At 36.6% G+C, this 22,128-nt stretch overlaps 2 protein-coding genes across 3 annotated transcripts in view; one reads left to right on the plus strand and one right to left on the minus strand.

The window, feature by feature from the left end:
- rap1gap2b (RAP1 GTPase activating protein 2b) overlaps positions 1-20,357 on the plus strand; it is a 39,072-nt gene extending 18,715 nt beyond the window's left edge. For both annotated transcript variants that reach the window (XM_060890742.1, XM_060890743.1), the window contains 21 exons: positions 3,112-3,196; positions 5,391-5,426; positions 7,341-7,376; positions 7,487-7,705; positions 8,047-8,150; positions 8,277-8,355; positions 8,580-8,633; positions 9,428-9,511; positions 9,730-9,830; positions 10,103-10,232; positions 10,413-10,568; positions 11,340-11,411; positions 11,507-11,593; positions 13,448-13,588; positions 13,713-13,856; positions 15,767-15,882; positions 16,740-16,847; positions 17,318-17,435; positions 17,822-17,927; positions 18,063-18,133; positions 18,220-20,357. In XM_060890742.1, the coding sequence (XP_060746725.1) occupies positions 3,112-3,196; positions 5,391-5,426; positions 7,341-7,376; positions 7,487-7,705; positions 8,047-8,150; positions 8,277-8,355; positions 8,580-8,633; positions 9,428-9,511; positions 9,730-9,830; positions 10,103-10,232; positions 10,413-10,568; positions 11,340-11,411; positions 11,507-11,593; positions 13,448-13,588; positions 13,713-13,856; positions 15,767-15,882; positions 16,740-16,847; positions 17,318-17,435; positions 17,822-17,927; positions 18,063-18,133; positions 18,220-18,228 (2,056 nt within the window). In that variant the 3' untranslated portion in view covers positions 18,229-20,357. The remainder of the gene's footprint in view (positions 1-3,111; positions 3,197-5,390; positions 5,427-7,340; positions 7,377-7,486; positions 7,706-8,046; positions 8,151-8,276; positions 8,356-8,579; positions 8,634-9,427; positions 9,512-9,729; positions 9,831-10,102; positions 10,233-10,412; positions 10,569-11,339; positions 11,412-11,506; positions 11,594-13,447; positions 13,589-13,712; positions 13,857-15,766; positions 15,883-16,739; positions 16,848-17,317; positions 17,436-17,821; positions 17,928-18,062; positions 18,134-18,219) is intronic.
- LOC132860195 (methyltransferase-like protein 27) overlaps positions 1-22,128 on the minus strand; it is a 242,299-nt gene that overhangs the window by 214,706 nt on the left and 5,465 nt on the right. The gene's annotated exons all lie outside the window — the stretch shown is intronic.

Here is a 22,128-nt window from a genome sequence, read left to right on the forward strand (position 1 = left end):
TTGCAAATGATATCCTTTAAAAGTATTTCACTCTGCCAACTCATCAGATAACACCATCTGAAAATGTCCCTTTTATCCTGAAGGTCTACTTCTTTTAGGAGCTTTCTGCATTTGTGACTCACCTTCTGCTCCTGTGCTTGGTTTCAGCAAAAAAAAGATTTGCACTCCCCTAAAACGTACCCTTGCTTTAGTAGACCGTTTTACCTGCACACTGTAGATCTACACCCAGGATTTCCAACTGTAATTGTGTAACTATCCTGTACTCATTTGAGGACTCACACTATTCACATACTGGACATCTATCGGGTAAGATTATGGTTTACCTTTCGAGTCTTTCTCTCAAGGTTTCTTCATGTCATCTCAGGGAGTTTGTCCTTGCCACAAAAAAGAATGGTGGGAAAATGGATGGTGCTGATGGAAATTTTGTGTGCTATAGGAAAAAATGTGAAGGCTAAGAACTATAAATCAAACTGTTGGACAGGTAAACACCTAGTACCTTGTTATTTAGTTTGAGTTAGAGTTTGAACCCGAATATAGGACAGTCTGTTGCAATCAATGACTGGTCATTTTTTATTTGCTCCTGTTGTCATCAGACTTCCTGAAAATACATGTAAATATTTGCAGTAATTGTATATGGCAATTAAAATCAACATTCCGGGATCGTGCTATTAATTGTCACCAATGGGGTGGAGAAGAGCTTGTATTTGTTAGAGAGCAGAAAATGTAGACGGCCATTATAATTAGAAAATCCACAGGAGAATAAGGATATGAAGTGGTACAATTTGCCCTCGTTTCATAGAACGCAGGAAAAACAAAGGTGTGAGAGAATCATAACATAGCACATGGACACAGAACGGAGATATGCTACATATAAAGGCTCACAGAGGTTAATGAGCTGAGGAGAGATGGAGAGAGAGAGAGAGAGAGAGAGAGAGAGAGAGAGAGAGAGAGAGCGAGATGCAGCGAAATGCCAGCCGAAAGGGAGGGCTGGTGGAGCAGCGTGAGTAAGACAGACAAAAAATGAGTGAGAGAGGGAGAGCGAGCGAGAGACAGACAGACAGATGATGAAGGATGCTCCAACACAAAGACACTCAATCTCAGGAAATAGTGGAATAGCGTGGGCTGAAGCTCAGTGCCACTGTAATGTAGGCAGACTGAGACTGAATCCAGGTGCAAGTCTGACTAGGAGACTGAGGCATGTCTGAGCTCAGATCCAGGATGCGCTGCAGGAGAGCAGGGATACGTGCAGCTGTGGCTCTCATCGGACTCCTGCACCGCTCACGCAAACAGCGAGAAAGAGAGATACTCAGAAGCAAAGGCAGCCAGCGGTGGGTGAGCGTGTGTGTATGTGTGTATATGTGTTCACATCAATTCTTGCTCAGGTGTGAACAGTCAGAGATAATTGATTACAACTGAAGAGGACTAGTACTTTTCAGAGACATTGTGATTCGTAGTTTTGAAATGTACACAAACATGATATAATAACATTCTGCTCTTTACCTTATAGTATTGAAGGGCTTTTTTTAATCCAGGTCTTGTTTACGTTGATTTGTTCCTGAACATTGTTTATTGTTTATTAATTTATGGATTTGCTCAATCCCTTATGTGCTCATTATTGCCTCTTGTTTGCCAACTGATTGCTAAAAAGTATAAAATTTTATTAGCAGTTTTTGCCAGGGGCGTGTTTGTTCCTCAACTAGTTTTAATAAAGTCTAAACTAATACCAGCAGTTTATTTTGAGCACACATTGAACTGTGTATAGTCCTGTAGTCAGGAATATGTAAGAATATTTACCCAGGCACCAAATCTCAAAGTATGCATTTTAAAAGCCATATCCATGTTTTTATGATTAGTTGTGGATAATTAAGGCCATGTAACACACCAAAGGAAAGGGGATGTTTCTAATTTACTTATTTACAACCTTTATTTCTTAATAAATGTAGTACTTCTATGTGCCTAGTAACAATTTATGCATAACCACCAGACAAGCAATTTATTATTTAATATAGAACTGTAATAAATTAGCTTAAAAACAACTATTGCGTGACTTTAAACACTGATTTGTATATATGTGAAGTGAGGTGATGTTGATTGATATCTATAATTAAATTATTTTTAGTATTGACAGGTTTGATTGATTTTTTTAAGCCAAACTATGAAACATGGTGTACATGCTGTTGAGAGTTTGTGTGCTTGAGGCCTTAAAGATGGCTTTCTCTACACATTTACACAAGTCTGTCTGCAAAAGTGATGAGCTGGTTTGGAAATCATTTGTTACTTCAGCAACAGCCTGGATTTGGAAGCGATAAAAATGTCAAACCAGATTTTCCCCCAATCTGAATCTTTCTGGGGCATGAAAGATAGGGATTATGACACAGCAAGGATCAATTTAATGAGTGAATTACTGGCTTAGGTGGTTTAGCTGTTAAAATTAAGTAACTGAAAGCTGAGATCTTGTGATATGTCTTCTGCTTTAACAATGATCTTTTACTTTTATCATAATCAAGTTGTAAGCATTCAGTGTGCCAAAATCACATATTTGCCCTCTCATATGCCACTGATTGCAATTCCAAAAAAATTCAGCCATAACGTCTGAGACCTCTATATTAAGTATAATGGATGATATGGCAACGACTGCCTAATAGGAACTAGAGACATGTCCGATGATGGATCCTTGGAAGCTATTCTTAAGTCCTACAGAGACTGTATGAATTATTGGGCAGGTATTTTTAGGCATGTTCATCTTTCTGTCTCTTTCTCTCACACACACACACATTCAATCTTATACCATATAATGTGCCATGCTATAAAAAATGTAAAGCTGAGAGAACTGAATGCAAAGCATGCTTGTCAAAGCATGATTGAGTTTTTCTTAAATTCTAAAGAATTCTGTATGTAGAACGGATGACGGTAGACGAGGTCCATCTCCTTTGGATGAACTTTATACTGATGGAATGGAGCGAGCTCATTCTAGATAAAGTTAGAGAGTGTAAAAGGGTGGATGTACATCCAAGGTTATGGTTGAAGGTCTGAAGCTGTTTGCCGTGCGATCAAGTAGTATGCAATTGGTATAAAATTCTAATGTTTCCTACATGACAATGTATATTACAGGAAGCAGGAGATGCTGACCATCTCAAGTATTCCCCTGGCAGACTGCCCTCCATCTCCACCAAGAACTGCTCCTGCTGCCTTGAAGGTGAGATAAGTCCCTTTGTATTGCATGACTCAGGAATACAGCAAACTTTCTGCAAAGAAGCTGGAGATAAATTTACAGATTGGAAACCTAATTCTGTTTATCTTTTTTTTTTTGCTCTGTGAGAGGTGCTGCACCAATACAGCAAAGTCTGCAATAATTCTAATAATTTATGCTGCGTTTTGGGGTTTACAAGATCTGACTGTTAATGCTATTAAAAATTCTGTATAAGCTTGGGTTTTCAAAGATGTTGGACTACCTATTGGAAGGTCATTATTTTAAATCCCAGGCTGCCACTGCTGGGCCCTAAACAAGTCCCTTAATCCTCCCTTAACCTTGTTCAGTTGTGTAAAATGAGATAAAAATGTAAATTGCTCTGGAAAAAGGTGTCTGCCAAATACTGTAAATGTAAACCTGAATGCCAATCAGTTCTATTAAGGGGGATGTGGTAGCCTAGTGGTTAAGGTGTTGGGCTACCAATCAGAAGGTTGTGAGTTCGATTCTTATGTCCACCAGGGTCCCACTTCTGGGCCCCTGAGCAAGGCCCTTAGCCCTCAATTGCTCAGTTGTATAAAAATGTAAGACACTCTGCATAAGGGCATCTGCTAAATGCTGTAAATGTAAATGTATTAAATGGTTAATTGGTTCTATTAAAGGGGTACAAATAAAAAATTCTAATCAGCAATACATATGTTGCAGATATTCAGGCTCCTGAACGGTGCACCAGAAAAGCATGCACTCTTTCATATTGAGATCATAAGTTTCAATTCTACTAATTCTGCGCGCATCCATGCCCAGGAGACTAGGGAGCAAAATTGGCTATGATTTCTCATTGGGAGGGATTATACAGTCTCTATCTTCCCTGTCAAGTACAGTGACATCAGCCAATCATAAGCATCTGTGGGCTTATATATATATAAAACAGGAGAAATAGCAAAGCTTGTTATAATGACATCTGAGTGTATTTCTCTGCCTGAACGGCAACTGAAAGAGATGCAGTTGGCTGGTTTCATGTGTCATAGAGGAAGCGTGTTAGCCCTAAACCTCCACAGTTGATATTTTTTGTATAAAAGGGGAGAAGTGGCTGGTTGGTGGGAATTAGCCAAGACCAAATTAGAGAGAAAATTGGGGAAGTGAAAGATTCAAGTTAAAGCTGATGGAAAAACGATACTGACACATCCAAGATAGTGAGATACACAACAACGGTCAACTGCAAAGTGAGCATCTATTCTGTGTGGATAAAAATTAAATTGCGTTTTGTTTGTTTGTATGTTTGTTTGTTATAAATAAATCTGGCTTCATCGTTTTTTATTAAGTTATATGTTTGTTTCTAAGGAACTGAATCGATTTAAATCAAACGATTTTGTAGTGACCATTTGACCATTTGTGGTGACCATTTTTTTGTATTTACCACATCATATCAGATCTGTACTAAAAAAGAAGGAAAAAAGAAAAGTTGTTTTATTATACAGTACATCATTTTTCCTCTCCTAAACTTAACTACCTCCACAAGCATTATGCCAGTACTGACTGTCTGCTGACGGTACAGGACTGCATGAGGTATTGATGTAATACATGCTCACTATTGTAGTGAGAGAAAGACATAAATGTAAAAAACATTCTGCCATTTTGCCAAAACACTAATGCTGAAAGATCATCTACTGGTTAATATCAACCATGATAAATAAGATATAGGGCCAGGGTCCAGGGAGAAGAAGAGGTAATTGGCTATGCCACTAGTGCAAAGGCCTATAGGATACAAAAAAGTACCTATTTTGTCTTTTATTGAGCAGAAAGAGCTTATGATGTTGGAGAAATTGTGTCCTTCTTGATCAGTAGAGCGTGACTCAGACAGTCCCTAGACCCAGAAACAAAAAAATGTTTTATTCATTTATTTATTTATTTATTTTAGTTTTGGAAGGGGAAAGAATATCACTAACAATAAAACATGCCTGACTGAACACAGACATTCGAAGTCTCTTTCTATCTTCGTCCACATTTTGGATAGAAATAATAATAAAGGAATACATTTATTTACATTTATATTTATTATTTTTAATTGTTAAGATTATTTTAATGTGAGTGGCACATTATTAGTGTCAAATCAACCAAATAAGAGTAAACTGTCATGTTTACCAATTATTATATTATGCCTTTTGGTTTCACGGATTAATTGATCTTATTTTTTCCCCCACAGTCTGCGCCATTTTTTGATTCACTCGAAAAGATGGAGGTAAGAATATAAAAAAAGGTATTTGTCTGCCTAACAAACAGGTTTTCTAGAGTAAATTATGTGACTTAAAAATGAGCAAATTTCACACATCAACTAGTCAATGATGTCATGACTGTTTGACCTTGACCCTTAGCAGGTGTCTGAGGTGGATGAGATGAGGCCAGGCTCACAGGGAGTAAAGGTCTGCAGAGCACAGATAATAAGCTTAAGGCTACACTACAGGTCAAAGGTGGTGTCACTGGGTTTTAAATAAGACTGAAACACAATGTGGCATGCTGCTATAGGAAAAGATTTAACAATGAAGTGATGTGATGTTGGCCAATGCAGGCCATGAACAGAAGCTAATAATTTTTTTATAATACTATATATACTCATTCCTCATACCACAGCAATTCCAACTTGGCAGCAATTCCAATGTTTTATTTATTAAAGACCGGATTTTGTGGAACGCTAGTATCCCTTGATGGAAAGCTTTGACAAAGTAGAAAGCTTCAACGGTCTTCAGCTTTATTAAAGCATTGTAAGTTTATTATTGTGCATGTTTTCATGTGGAATGCTTTCTGACCAGATCAGATTTGAGAACTTCACAGGATTTATAAGGAGTAACATATGACAGGTTTTGTTCTTATCAGAGTCAACAATGGTATGGTGTTTTGAGGTGAAGTGCAATTATCAATTCAAAATAGATTTCATTTATTAATGAACAACACATCAAGCTTTTTAATAATTTGTGTTTATATTTAATGATATAAAAAAGTTTTCACTTATGTTATTGCAACACATTTTGTACAATCTTTGTCAAGCCTTCACTATATACTGTAAGCAAACATAACATATACGATTCAGCAGATTAATATAATTCTGTTTATATTAGCCAAAACTTATATCACCTGGAGTTGCAGTGATGTAGGGAATAACACACAGCAGACTGCTGTTATATGAACATAATGTATTTTGTGCTGTTACAATTACAATTTTTTTTTTGCGATATCTTATAGATATTACTAAACAACACATCACAGATTTAAATGCTTGATAGTTAGTGGTAATGTTCAGGAATGTCCAAGAGACCCTAACCTTAAGTCCCTGTTTTCACATATGTTATAGCGCTTACATCCGAGACGCCTTAAATAAATGTTTAATAAATGTCTCCTAACAAATACGTTTCCGGTTGCATTCACTTCCTGTTTTTGTTTATTACAGTTTAATCTCTAGATTTGGAGCCAGTTTGTATTTAATGACATATTATGCGTTCAGTTATGTTACGTTAAGTGTAACCAAAAATGCTTATTTGCTCGTTTATTTCAGCAGAGTACATTCTTCACAAGGTTGATTTACACACCCAGACATCATTATAGTTGCACAGTTTCTTTTATTCCCAGATTTTCACGAATCCACCTGATACCACCTGAATCACTGACCTATAGTGTTCCAATTAAGCAATGTGTCAATTCGCAGTGTAAAAAAAAGTGAAAATATCTTGAATACATGTGGATTTTACCTAATTTATCTAATATTTCTTATTTTGATTTTGACAAAGAAGCAACATTTTCCAACAAAAGAAGATGTTTTAAAAATAGGTTTGCTGAGCTCATATTAGTTTTATTATAATCTCCTGCTGAGGAGTATTAGGTCAGCTTGATAATATTCAAGATATTGACACTTTTTTGTTCTCATATCATTTTACCCTGACATATACTCATTCTGGTTATGTGCATGATTGTTTTTCGGAAATGTAAAGTCTAGGTATTGTCTGCTATCAGCGTGCAGTATTGTTATTAATAATGTCTGTTCATCACATCTGTGCATCTCTGCATCTGTAAATAGTATTTGCACTTTTCTGTGTGTGCATAGATGATGAAAATGTGAAAGTTTGAGAGAAAAAAACTTTTCACATGTTGTTATTCCCTTTAGGATGACTTATCCGTTCCATATCTGAGTATCGAAAAGGTGAGAGAGAGCTCAGTTTGTTTGCTTTTCACACACAGCCAATTAACTAAATAACTAAAGATTTGAAACACATTTATTTTACTTTCCTAAATATGTCTTCTGTGCATCAGGTGTTAGAGGATGGTCCACCGTACCCTCAGGTGATCCTTCCACGGCTTGGAGGTTATTGGGTCGAAGACCTTGAGACTCCAGCCGCCACCCCAAACTCTGGAGAAAGCAGTTGTTATTATGAGGAAGATGAAGAAGGCATGAACCCAGGGGGAGAATTTGGATATCGACTGGAGAGTAACTATGGCATACAAGCCTACCGCAACCACTTTCTGGGCAAAGTAAGCATCTGGGGAAAATATTAACCAACAGGAGAGATTATTATTGTAATTATATCTGGTTATGCAACAGCATTGTTAAATAAATGATTCAAATCATAAACAAACAAACAACAAAAATATGTATATGGTGAAGCTTCCTGTTAGAAGATTTTTGTAAGGAGTAGGGATCAGTTTTATTTGAATAGAAGTTTTAATATTTTTGATGATAAAACATAACATATTTATATACATTGGCATGTATATAACATGTATATAACATTGGCATGTATATGACATATAAATAGGGGAGAAATGCTCCTGTGCAATCTCTATGCCTGACTCTGAAACACCTCCCTTCACAGGAACACCTTGACTTCTACTGCACGGCCAGCAACCATGGCAACCTCGTCATGTCCCTCCGGCATGAAGAAACAAAGGATCGGGAGCATCTACACATCATTTTAAGGTAATAACAGCTTTGGGACAGATTCTATTCAACATGCATTTATATTTAATGCTAATTGCATTTATATAGAAATGCAATTATTTATTTGATCAATTCTAAATCTGATGCCCTCAATCCTTCTCTCAGGACTCCAGCAAAGACAATCTATGACAGGATTTTGGTCACAGGTTTGCCCGAGCTCCCCAGTGTCCCTCAGTTAGCCAAGGTGATGACGCAGAGCTTTTAATTTCCACTGAGTGAGCCCTGAAATCATGCTGACCTTTGAGCCATCAATGTGTATTCTCTTTAAACCCGAACCATTCTGATCACTTTGATCGTAGCAGTTAATTGCATGAGATAATAATAGTGTATCTCATTGACTTTAATCAATGCGCTGAGCCTTCGTCAGAGTTTAATTCTGTGGTTCTCTCTTTCTGCCTCTTTTTGCAGCTCCTTTGTGAAGATATTGGCAGCTTCAGGTTTAGTCCCGTGCTGTATCCTAGGGTGAGTCAGTCTATAGACCTGGGAATTTTAGTTCTTACAAGAATTACTTTCAGACAGTGGACCTTTCTATACACTATATAACACCCACTACCTCAGCACATATTGCATATATTGCACAAAATGCACACACCGAATTATAAACATGCTAGTAACGGAGAGCAAAGACATCCTATCTCATAAGACTTTGTCTCCTCCTGCTATAGACTTTTGTACTTCATCAGGTATCATCTCAATGTCCCTGTGTTCAGAGTGTAACTAGCTGGCCTATAGCTTTTTTAAAGAGAAATAGATAAATTTGCATGGTCTTCATTGGTTAATCCTCTTTCTCTTCAAAGCTGCTGGTAGACAATTAAAATACAATTAAATAAGGTAAAAAACACATGAATTAGACGTTAAATTATGGAGTTAAATACAGAATCATAATGATGACATTGTCGACCTTTTATGAGTAATGATAGTACAATCAGACTCACATAACGTATAACAATTTACATATAATTTTAACTGAAGCAATCAGGAAAAAAGTAGAACTGTTGCATATGTTCACTAGAATTCAACTGCCCTTGGATGATCATTATACACTATTTTAAAATTAACAGGCTTTACCTTCTTTTCTCAGTAAACTTGTTGAAAATCTTGTCTGTGATAATTACACAAATACTCTAGGGTATAGAGATTAGCTTGGAAAACTCACTCTGTGAGGGAAATTTGCTCTGTGGTGGGACTTTGATTAAACAATTTCTGACTGGATTGATTTTCAAACCTTGTTGAAATCTCCTGCTCTTACTTTACAGGGGTCTCAGTTAATCATGAATTACGATGAACATGAGCTTAACAATACTTTCAAGTTTGGTGTCATCTACCAGAATTTTGGTCAGGTCAGTGATACAAACTTTCACCAATGCAACCCATATATGCAAATAACTATTGTATGGATTTATGGTTTGCACTTTATATACAGTAGTATGTTTTGAATGTAAAGCTCTTAAACCACTTCTGTTATTAGATGAGTTGATAACCCTAGCTGAACTTACACTTGCTTCAGCTAATCCTTTTTGATTAAATTATAGTTAAATATTCTCTCTGTTTAACCCAGACATCAGAAGAGGAGCTGTTTGGAAACAGTGAGGAAACACCAGCTTTCAATGAGTTCCTCCAAGTCCTCGGAGACTGTGTGGAACTGCAGGATTTTAAAGGGTAAATGAGATAAAGAGTCACAGGGGCATCTTATCACACAGAAAGAAACCTTTTATTATTAAATGGATGGCTATTTAAGCACAATCTTTTTTTTTTTTGTGATGGGGGGCGGGTTGTTGTATCACAAATGAAGATGCTCAGTATTCTATTCCTTTCTACTCCTAGACTTATTCATTACAGTACCTAATGTATATTGGTGAAAATTATTCTGATAGTAAGAAATGACCTGAGGCTTCAGATTTCTCACTGAGCCTGATCTTTCTCTCTTCTAGTTTTCGAGGTGGTCTGGATGTCTGTAATGGGCAGACAGGCTCTCAATCAGTTTACACTGTGTTCAAAGGCCGGGAGCTTATGTTCCATGTCTCTACTAAGTTACCATTCACAGAAGGAGACACACAACAGGTAGATATTTAGTCTGAGAGCTACCATTTAGCTACACCACCTAATAATCTAGTTTTATCAGACATGATAAACGTGTAAATTTACTAAAGCATCTGTGGCTATATTTCCTCTCACTCACTCATTTTCTACCGCTTATCCGAGGCTATATTTCCTAATGAATCATTTTTTTCCCTTGTACAGCTTCAAAGGAAGAGACATATAGGAAATGACATAGTGGCAGCAGTTTTCCAAGAAGAGGCCACACCCTTTGTGCCTGACATGATCGCATCCAACTTCCTTCATGCATATATCCTGGTCCAGGTGGAGAATCCCGGGACAGACGACACCACATACAAGGTAGAAAAAAATTTTTATGCCAACCATTATGCCAAACACATATATTCAATATTTTAATATATTTCTATCAAGCATCATTTGGTTGTAATGGACCTATAAATGCACAAGGCAGGGTATAAAAATAAAATAATCTAAAATGTATTTATAATAAACTATTATATAGTATGCATTGGAATTTCTGTTGTTTTCAGTGAGTCAGATCTTGTGAATCTGAATCGACTCTTTAAACTACCAAATGGCTCATTGTCATGATTTTCTATACTGGACAAATTCTGTAATGTATTGATTAGTGATTGTTTTTCTTTGTCTGACTATGGCTGGAATTGTTTCAGGCATTTTTCCTTTACCTTCTAAAAATTAATTAATTAATTAATTAATTAATAACATGATTTTGCATTGAATTTATAAAAATCCATTTAAATAATTGCAAAAACAGCAAGTCAGTAAAAACATGCATTGACAAATACAGTATGGAGCCCTACATCAAAACCCTAATAAATAATCTGCGCTCCTAACACACATGACTGCATACATCTTTCACAGGTCATATATGAATCATTTTATAATGTTCATGGAAATAAATTTGATTCAAGGGCCTGATTTGTTCATGAACAACAAATGTCAGTAAGTAAACTGCAGTTAAACTGGTTTCTATATTGGCTAGACAGCGATGGAGATAATAATGAAGGACAGTCCATTTATCTGGCTTGTCATCGCCAGACTTAATAAGATATCTTCACGTATTAGCTAAATAAGAACGATGCATTGCAGGTCTCTGTCACAGCAAGAGATGATGTGCCACACTTCGGTCCTCCACTCCCAAATCCACCAGTCTTCAGAAAGGTAAAATAGCACTCAAAATAGCAGCTTCTATATTAGAAAAGACTTTATTGTATTGTATGTCATTGTATTTGCTGCCTCATTGTGTCCATCAACAGGGCCCAGAATTCAGAGAGTTCCTGCTGTCTAAGCTGATCAATGCTGAGCTGGCCTGTTACCGCTCAGATCGATTTGCCAAGCTTGAGGTAAGCACAAAAAACGGTCAACAGCATATTCTTTGAGTATGTGTGAATGTGTGTGTGGACCATTCATTGTACATCCATGCTAATGTTCAGTGTCCCCATGATATGATCTGGGTCTGCCGCACTCTTGAAAAGAGTAATGCGCTTACTAATGATGAGCGATTAAATTTAAAGTATAAACACTACAAATTAACCTGGATCAATGATTTTGCCTGTATTATTTATATTATAAGATGGATGCTCATTAGGCTTGTTTGGGCAAATAATGTACAGTGATGTGAAAAAGTGTTTGCCCCCTTCCTGATTTTTTTCTTTTTTTTGCATGTTTGTCACACTTTAATGTTTTAGATCATTAAACAAATTTAAATATTAGCCAAAGATGCCATTATTAAATGAAGGTTTTTATTATTAAGGGAAAACAAAATCAAACCCACATGGCCCTGTGTGAAAAAGTGTTTGCCCCCCGTTAAAATATAACTTAACTGTATTTTATCACACCTGAGTTTAATTTCTTTAGCCACATCCAGGCCTGTTTACTGCCACAGTTGTTTGCTATCAAGAAATCACTTAAATAAGACCTGGCTGAAAAAGTGAAGTAGACCAAAAGATCCTCAAAATCTACACATCATCCTGAGATCCAAAGAAATTCAGGAACAAATGAGAAAGAAAGTAATTGAGATCTATCAGTCTGGAAAAGGTTATAAAGCCATTTCTAAAGCTTTGGGACTCCAGAGAACCACAGTGAGGGCTATTATCAACAAATGGGGAAAACATGGAACAGTGGTGAACCTACCCAGGAGTGGCCGGCCGACCAAAATTAAGTCAAGAGCGCAACCACGACTCATCCAAGATGTCACAAAAGACCCCAAAACAACATCCAAAGAACTGCAAGCCTCACTTGCCTCAGTTAAGGTCAGTGTTCATGACTCCACCATAAGAAAGAGACTGGGCAAAAATGGCCTGTACTGGCAGAGTACCAAGACGAAAACTGCTTGCTGCTGAGCAAAAAGAACATAAAGGCTTGTCTCAGATTTGCCAGAAAACATCTTGATGATCCCCAAGACTTTTGGGAAAATACTCTGTGGACTGACAAGACAAAAGTTTAACTTTTTGGAAGGTCCCATTATATCTGGCATAAAAGTAACACCTGGAAGACTTGCTGTGATAAATGGAACCATGAATTCTGCTGTCTACCAAAAAATCCTGAAAGATAATGTGCGGCCATCTGTTCGTGACCTTGTGACCACACAACTTGTGTCCTGCAGCTGGACAATGATCCAAAACACACCAGCAAGTCCACCTCTGAATGGCTGAAGAAAAACAAAATGAAGCCTTTGGAGTGGCCTAGTCAATGTCCTGGCCTGAATCCTATTGAGATGCTGTGACATGACCTTAAAAAGGAGGTTTTTGCTCAAAAACCCTCCAGTGTGGCTAACTTACAACAATTCTGCAAAGATGAGTGGACCAAAATTCCTCCACAGTGCTGTAACAGACTCATTGCAAGTTTTCATAAAAGCTTGATTGCAGTTCTTGCTGCTAAGGGCGGCCCAACCAGTAATTAGGTTTAGGGGCAAGAACTTTTTCACACAGGGCCATGTGGGTTTGGATTTTGTTTTCCCCTAATTATAAATACCTTCATTTAAAAACTGCATGTTGTGTTTGCTTGTGTCATCTTTGACTAATATTTAAATTTATTTGATGATCTGAAACATTAAAGTGTGACAAATGTGCAAAGAAATAGAAAAAATCAGGAAGGGGCAAGCATTTTTTCACAAAAAAGTGTCTTCACTTCCAGTGAACCCCAAAACAATATAATTGACGTATATATTCTAATATTTTCCTGTGTATGTTTGTTAGGAGAGAACGCGAACAGCATTGCTGAACAGCCTCCATAATGAGCTGCAAAGACAGACTCAGGTGCTTCTGGGTCAGCCGCTCAGTGGTGATGAGGAGCGAATGGAGAACGGAAGCCATGGGGGAATACTGGAGTCTATCAAGGTGCACAGAAACTGAAATTACTTCATTAAAAATCAGGCACAGCAACCTCACTGTTTTTAAGAGCAAAGATGACTGAGACATCTTACCCTTGTCCTTTTACCTCCGTTTTTTCTGCCTGCCTCAGCGAGCAATGCGTGTGCGTAGTCACTCAATGGAGACGATGGGGGGCTCTCAGAAGCATGGCCGGTCTGTAGGCAGTGCTGGAGTGCCCACCAGTCTGAGTGGAGCAGGTCTCACCCACAGCAGCCCTGAGTGCAACAGGAACTCGGTGAGCACAAGACGTTACCATCCACGATATCAATACGCTTACAGATACTTTTTATTGTTTGCTATGAATGGGTTTAAAGCAGAGGTTCGAAATAATAGGGTCATCTATGATGCAGACAGTTTCAACCATTATTTTAACTATTATTTTTCTGCACCTGAACTAGAGATATCTGAGATATTTACAAACATTAAAATTGGTCATATTATTGTTGTTATTATTGCTAACACTTCTTAAGCCACAGCGTTGATCCGTTCAACGTGCTTTGTTGTTATCAAAGTGGCCTTTACATCACAGATTGGCAGTGGACAGGTCAGCTTTTTTTTTAACTTATAAAAATAAGCATATTTCTGTGCAGCCTGGTCACGGTATAGACCAGACAATTGAAATAAACATAACCATTTGCTAGCACTTGTTTATTCAGGGTTTAGTGCCCTGGTGGGAGTCTAATAAAAGTAAGTATAATGAGATGAGATTTTTTTCTTTTGACTTAATCTCTTTACTTTGATAAGCTGCTGTGTGATGCACAATCCCAGTCCTCTCCTTATGAGCAAAACAATTTGGGCTCCCTAAGATGTGATGAGGGAAACCAAAAAAGGTTGAGAATCCCTGGTTGAAAATTATCGTACATGCATGAGATATTTTCAGTATATCTTGCCATGCTTGTACATGGGCTGACTGTGATACTATTTGTTTATGACCTCATCTTATGACCATGATGTCCTTTCTTTTGACCTAGGAATTCATTGATTTGATTCAATTCTGTTCTCTTTTGATAAGCATGTCCCAAGCACAGACACTCTGCCAGTTTAGAATAATTTAGATAATCCTTTTTGTAATAAACTCACTGTAATGAGGAGGCATACGGCTGTGGATCCATTTGCAGCTTAGTTTTAATATCGATCAGAAGAGTAGTCAGACAGGCAATGGTCAGGACGGGCAGAGGTACAAATATCAGAGCAAAGGCAAAATCAGAGTCGAAAACAGGCAAAAGGTCGGGGCAGGCAGAAAACAGTCAGAAGAGTCAGAAACAAGACAAGAAACAGAGTAATACCAGGAAACCAAAACACAAGAAACCGCTCAGAATGACAGTACAGGGACTAGTCGAGTCCTCGCACAGATGTCAAGTTCATGAGTGGTTTTAAAGGGAGCGGAGATGAGAAACAGGTGGCAGTGATAATGAGCGTGATAGGTGGATAATGGGAGGTGTAGTGCGGAAGCGCGCTAGTACTCCGGAGACGCGTCTCTATGGTGACGCTCAGGCGGCGGGTCGTAGTTCGTGACACTCACCAATTTGCCAGTGAACAGTTACCAACAGATAACACAGAATATTTCACCTTTCTAATGTATCAATACTTCCTGTTAATCTCAGAAAATGTCAGAGAAATCTTTTCCCTCAATTCATATCGAAGGTAGAGACAGCAGCAGCACGGCTTATGCTTCTTCTCTGAGTGAACCCGAAAATTCTAACAGTGCACAAATATAACGTGCTTTTACTCCCTGTGTGGATAATTAATCTAAACATGTCTCTTTAATTTGGTACAGAAGCTAGAAAAGATGTTAACATCATGAAAATATGCATGTCATTGCATCTTAATAGACATTATTTGTATTATTTGCAAGAAACTCATATCTTAATTAGTTTTAAGATACAGTTCAACCTTTAAACTTTGGATTTCCTGCATGATGTTCTCATGCCAAGCTATGTGCTGAGAAAAAAAGTGATTCCAGGTTCAAGATGGCTGCTCTAACATTTTTCACTCTCTAACAACTTTTTGTTTATTTTTGCTCACAGTAGTATCATTCGGTGTCCTGCACCACATAAACAAGTCAAATGATGATCATTTAGAAAATTCGATAATTTTGGTTTGCTTTGTTAACAGAGAGAATTGACTGAATTATATCTTATTTAGTCCCCAGTATCATCGACGGCTAAGTCTCCTCTGAAGAGCCCGGTGAAGAGACGCTCGTGTCTTTTCCCACGGCTGCACACTAGCATGGACGGTCAGACAGAGCGTCTAACACGCAGGTCAGCCACACTGATATGTAGAAACACAATCACACTTAGCATCAAACTGACCTCCACTGAGCTCAGTTCAGCCAAAATAATTCATATGTTTTGACCATTTTATGTACATTCGTATTTATTGGCATATTTGTAATATTATAACCATACTGTGCTTATTTTATGTGTGATAGTCTGGGAAAACACCTGTCTTTTTTGTCTATAATGTACTTTGGCACCACGACTTCATATTGGCTTTAACAAGCAGGCTTGTTGTGTGATTTCCTCACACAGTTCTTGGATAGCTATATGCTGTATCAAACCAGACATAAGCCTAATTAATTCTGTTTGCAATCAAATGCTGGCTGTGAAAATGTCTGTGATGCTGCTGCACTGCAGTCAGAATTTAATCTTTAAATGTAATTGTTACCCATTTTACTTTGGGGCAAAGTAGAATTTATGACATTTGACTTCATTTGTGGTTTTGCTATGTGCAAAAAAAAAGAAATCAGACACAGATTCAGGAAAGAAATTATATACTGTGTATAGTAAAAAAATGTCAATAGTTCACCATGTGAATTGTTTTCCCAGGCTGCCACACAAACGTGAAGCACTTTCGGTGTAACTCCCACATGCTGTAATCTTGCAATGTTTCATAAATGCTTTGCTGAGGAATAAAAAGCAAATGGGAACAGTTCAGCAATAGAACTGCCTCTGATGCACAAAGCTCTGAGGGATGCTATAAATCATCCCATATTTGTACTGAGATATTGTCAAACTCTGCTCACTGAGAAATGACTGCGCAAAAACAGCCTCACACTCCCACTGTGAGGAAAGAGGCTGCTGAGTGATTTCCTCTTTTTGTTCACACTTTACTCCAGTATGCTCTGTGATCAGAGGAGTCTAGACAACGGTCACCTCTCACAAGAAGTTAAATCAGAGACCTCATCAAACCCAAGTTCTCCAGAGATCTTCTTGAGTAAGGAAAGGTACTGTCACAAATTATTAACAGTACACTCTTGTCCTAGACTCTTATAAGTCACCCTCTAGATGACTTGTAAGGCAAAGTAAATGTCACCGTATTATATCATACTATATCTGTATATATCTTATCATTTCTGACAAAAATCTAATTGAATTTATTTTGAATGTTTAATATACTGTTATATTAGTAGGGGAAAGTTTCATACTTGAATGAGATACAGCTACTGTATATTAGAGCTTTAGATTGTAGGTGTAGATTGGATTAAATGTATTCACTGCACTAAAGCAGTACAGACAATAAAAACGGCAGGAATACGGCATATGTTGACATTTATGCTTCATATGCAGACTGAATGAAGATGGATCGTCATGTACTTTTACTTTGGTTAGAGGTTCATTGATGTCTTTAACATCTACACTTCTTTAGAACATATTTTCAGTCGTCTCTCTGTCTGTCTCTCCGGTCTGAGTGTAGACCGAGTCTGAAGCTGAAGGAGTGCACTCAAAGCCCAGAAATCTCTCGCTCTCCATCAAGCACCAGCAGCTTCAGTAGTGTGGCTGGAGATACAGACACACTCGAGGAAGGAGACCCTGTGAGTGTGCATGTGTGTGTGTGTTTGTGTGTGTTACTTTGTAGTTTAATCTAATCCCTTCATGCTATGGGAGCCATGTCATGGTTGGTGGTTGGTGTTGCATAGTAACAGAGCTTCAGATGGCTGTCTGAACCACACAGTCCAATTTTAGACAAATAAAATGAAGACTGTTACTATTAATTAATGATTCAATTGAATGTCATTGTTTTTTTTAAATACATTTAAATCTACATCTAGATTTATGGAATGCTGCTTTGTTACAGTATCTTTGCAGCTATACCATAAAATAAACTGAATGGATGATTGAGTTGTGTTAAAATTTAGAAGGAAAATGGAATTTACAAAATAAGGAATTATTAAGGGATTATATTTCTTTTTCTCTTTAGAACAATCTCCAGGTTTCTCCCAGTTTGTCACCTGTGTGTAGTTCCTCTCTTGGTCTGGAGGGTCAAAGTGTAGGAACTCCTGTTATCATGTGTCGCAGTCCCACAGGTAATGAATTGCAAATATGAACATTTCCTTAATATGTTTGAATTGAGTTTTACTTCAGATGATCTCCTTTGCTTGCTATTATAGAGAGATTGTTTCATTTAAATGATCGCTTGCTTGCTTTCTAACTTTCAAAAGACTTCAAGCATAAGAATTCTCCCAGGTCCAGTCTGAGGTTCCGCTTCGACAAGCTGAGCAACGCAGCACCTGTAAGATCTTATTTAACACTTTTTTAGTGTGATGTATATGTCCTGTACTCGACTATGATGTATCTTGATGTTGTCATTCTGCACAGGGGCACTAGTGACCGGACAATGAAGGGAGACCAGGAGCACTGTGTGAGACAGATATGAGCTGTGGAATGAGACACCACACTGAGGAAGTGGGACACTGGATTTGAAATATTGCTAAAGCTTGAGTTGCCTCCAAGATGCCATGAGTGATATGATCACACACACATTTCATATACACAAATAACACAGCATTATTAGAGCTTAGCAGGTTTATTCCACCATTGATTCTGTTTACCTTGAATAGTAAGCCTATGATTACAATGAAGTTTTTCCAAAAAAAAAAAAAAACTGTGATGAGTTCATAGGATAAAGCTAGAGCAGAGCATTTGATAGCAACAGATATCAATGGTTGAGACAGAACAGTGAACGTTATGTCGGACAACATTCCTGCAACATATTTAATTCAAAACAACAAAGAATTTCAGAAATATTTTTTAGTTTCTGTTTTGCACTGGCCATGCATTGTGATTTATTGTCTTTGACAGCTCAGCTGAATGAGATTAGAGTTCCTTTTATTGTCCAAATATTCATATCTGTTATTATGCTTGGTAATAACCATGCAAGCATATGAAAAGTAGACAAACCTTTTGTAACCAGGGTCCCCTTTCAGTGTGAACAAAACTCATACACTCCCTTATAATGTGTGCACAGATTTTTTTTCTCACATTATCCTATCAAACTAATTTTAGGTATTATATGGGCCAGCTTATTTATTTATTTAGAGATTTATTGATTTCGAAACGTACCTCCAAAGTACACACTCCAGTTACACTGTGTTAAATTTTTTTTATTGCCATAATTTTCTTAGTTTTACCAATATTGCCCTTAAATTCAATTAAAATGATTTAGATGTGTATTTTATGCAGCTTTTATTAAGCTCATTCAAATTTAGGGACCAGTTACTGTTATTACAAAATATTAACTATACTAAGCTTAACAAGAGAAGTTGGCAGACATCTATACAAACATCACAACATTAATAAAAATCAGATTAAAGTCTTTGACCCCTTGGCTAAATGTCACAGTGGGCACTGAGTTATTGCATATTGTTTGATTAAATCTGAGCCTTGGTTAATTAAGTAAGAAATAAAAACGGACAATGATTATTTTCCTATAACAGCATGTCCTCAAGTGTTATTCTTCATATACCATGGCAATTTATAGGAAATTTTATTGTAGAACATCTGTAAACTTTATGTTTTAACTTGATTTAAATTTTTTCTCTCTTGAAGTTAAAGAGGCAAAGAAAAAATACAGCTTGAAACTGGAAAGCACTCAGTCTTGCAGAGACTGCTCACAGAAAGATTTACTCTCAGCTTTAATCCATTTATGTGGAGAATCTGCAATACGAGATACAAATCCCTGTGTGACTTGTTACTATAGAAACGGTAACATGAAAAAGATTTTTGTATCAGTGTGACTACTTTGCTTAAATAAAGCTTAAGTAAAAGAACTAGCACAACGTATTAGAACAAGTGAGTTCATATAAACCTGTCTTTTGTCTTGCTGCCAGAAATGCTTTCAGAGCTGCTGTTATAGAAACTTCATCATATTCTGTCCAATCAGAGTCAAGCATTCAGCTGTTTTTTTAATACTGTAGTATTAAAAAAACAGTGAATATGGGTATTAGTAGGAGTGACAGAGAAAGCAATTGGATTAAAAATTGTTGGGAGAGAAAACCCCATTTACGGGAAGTGCAGGTTTAATTTCCAAGAAAGAAATATTTCTGCAAATATTTTATTTTAGAGAATAAAATCAAATCAAATATCTGGTACAATGTGAGATTTATAGTAAGTAGTTAGCAATACTAGGGTCTTCTAAGAGAGAAATGGTACTGAATCGTGGTACTAGACCTCATGGAATACAACAAATTTAGAAATCGACCTTTATACATCTATAAATATATATTTATTCTAGTTGCACAATGCTGTCTTTGATTTGGAATAAACTTGAGTAATTGTTATTGATTCAAAGACAATGAGCAGTTCACTTGGTAATATTGTTAATGCCATATAGAGATATTATATGTTAATGGAATGAAATGCACTTGTTTATACTGTAAGTCCAGCACTTTTTTTTGTTGTTGTTGCTGTTGTTGATATTGTTTTTCTTACCGGATAAAGCTCTGGATTTCATTGCACTGTGTGTCAGTCCACATTTTGCACATTGCTTAATTTTTATTTGTAATTTGTACTATATACTACTGTCAAATGATTAAAAAAATACTGGGAGAAGCTTCTCCAATTTTATGGTGGTCTGAGAAAACCCTTCATGTGTTCACATTAGGTGTGAATATATGAAGAAAGTTTCCTGAACCATAATATTTTACTCTTTTGTATATATATTTTACTCTATTAGTAAAAAGGGAGAAAATATTAATATAATTTAAATATTTCAATCCAGTTCCAATAAAATACACCTCTCTTACCTGTACATTTCTAATCTATTTATGGAAAAACAACATTTCCTCCAAATTTAAAAGAATTTCAGATTTATACTTAGAAATAAGTCATCGTGTTGATTATGAGCATCATCCACATCAGTCTTTGTTTCATCATCTGAAATCAAAGTCACTCAGTTCATTTAAGCACAAGGCTTATGGTCGTCTCTTCACTCAGACATTCTCAGTGGAGATGGGTGGAGAAACAATTGCTGTTTAATTCAGTCAGTTCAGTTCTGCTAAATTTTATTTCATTAGGTCATTTAAACAATTTGACAGACTAATTAATGTTTTCCCAGACCACCATACAAATCCTTTTGTTCATAATTCCCTGACTGACAGTGAACAAACTATAGTGAACTCAGTTAGATTCCCCTAACTATAGTGAACTCACCAGTATGTATATTTATTAAATATGTTGATATGATTGTCAGAATGATGTTGAACTGAAGTTAAAACATTAATCCACTTAGATATTGATCTCTCAACCCTGGAGGCCCACTGATTTGCACAGGCTCTAGCATGATCCAATTTGTGGAGGCCATATTTTAATCATGATCATGAGTTTTGGGTTTTACAATCAATTCATTGTAACACCATGAGCTAATATTAGAATTCAGTGGTCATTGACTCCAGTACATTTAATCCCAGCCTTCATTTTTTTTAGACGTTTAACTCACTGTTTGGTTGCATATTATAATGGCATATTTATTTTAATTTAAGTCCAATTAGGTTTTCCATTTAGAATTTAAAAGATATTCTTTAATATATTGACAAAAGAATGGTTGTATTTGGATTCAAGCACATGTATACAATTTATAATTTAAAAGAAAAAAATGTTTTGTCAAGTTGAATTTAAAGCTAAATAAAAAGATTATTTTTTTGCTGAATTGCCTGAAGCTGTGATGAATAATTGGAGCATAGAAAACCGAAATCCACAGGGTAATGGGCCACCTGTACCAGAGCCACGGCCACACGAGCATCACATGGTGGCACCTGCCATCCTTAAAATAATCCTCGCCACTCCAGTTATCACTCCAACTCAAACCTCTCATCATCTGAGAGATCTAATGGTCCTCACAATTCATTCACACTTCATAAATTATATTGGTCCATTATTGATTTCTATCATCAAAAATTTTTATCAAATCCCTTCAGTATTTGGAACTATAAAGTCAATGCAGTGATGGCATTGCGTAGCCATAATAAGAACCCGTGGAATGGAAATGTATTACGCAATGTATTACAGAATATTTCAGTTTCTTACATTATGGGTAATTCTTCTGAAATTTTATTTCTGAAAAATCATATATATATATATATTTGGTTGTATGTTAATGACTACTGATTTTCTTAATTAAGAATAATATTTTGTATCGTTTTAATCTTTATTCTGTATATTTTTGTCAAAAAAGCACCAATTTACACAGTGTAGTTTAGGTGACTTGAATATTTGTGGTACAGATTATTC

The sequence above is a fragment of the Tachysurus vachellii genome, chromosome 17, assembly GCF_030014155.1.
Source record: "Tachysurus vachellii isolate PV-2020 chromosome 17, HZAU_Pvac_v1, whole genome shotgun sequence".
Lineage (NCBI taxonomy): Eukaryota > Metazoa > Chordata > Actinopteri > Siluriformes > Bagridae > Tachysurus > Tachysurus vachellii.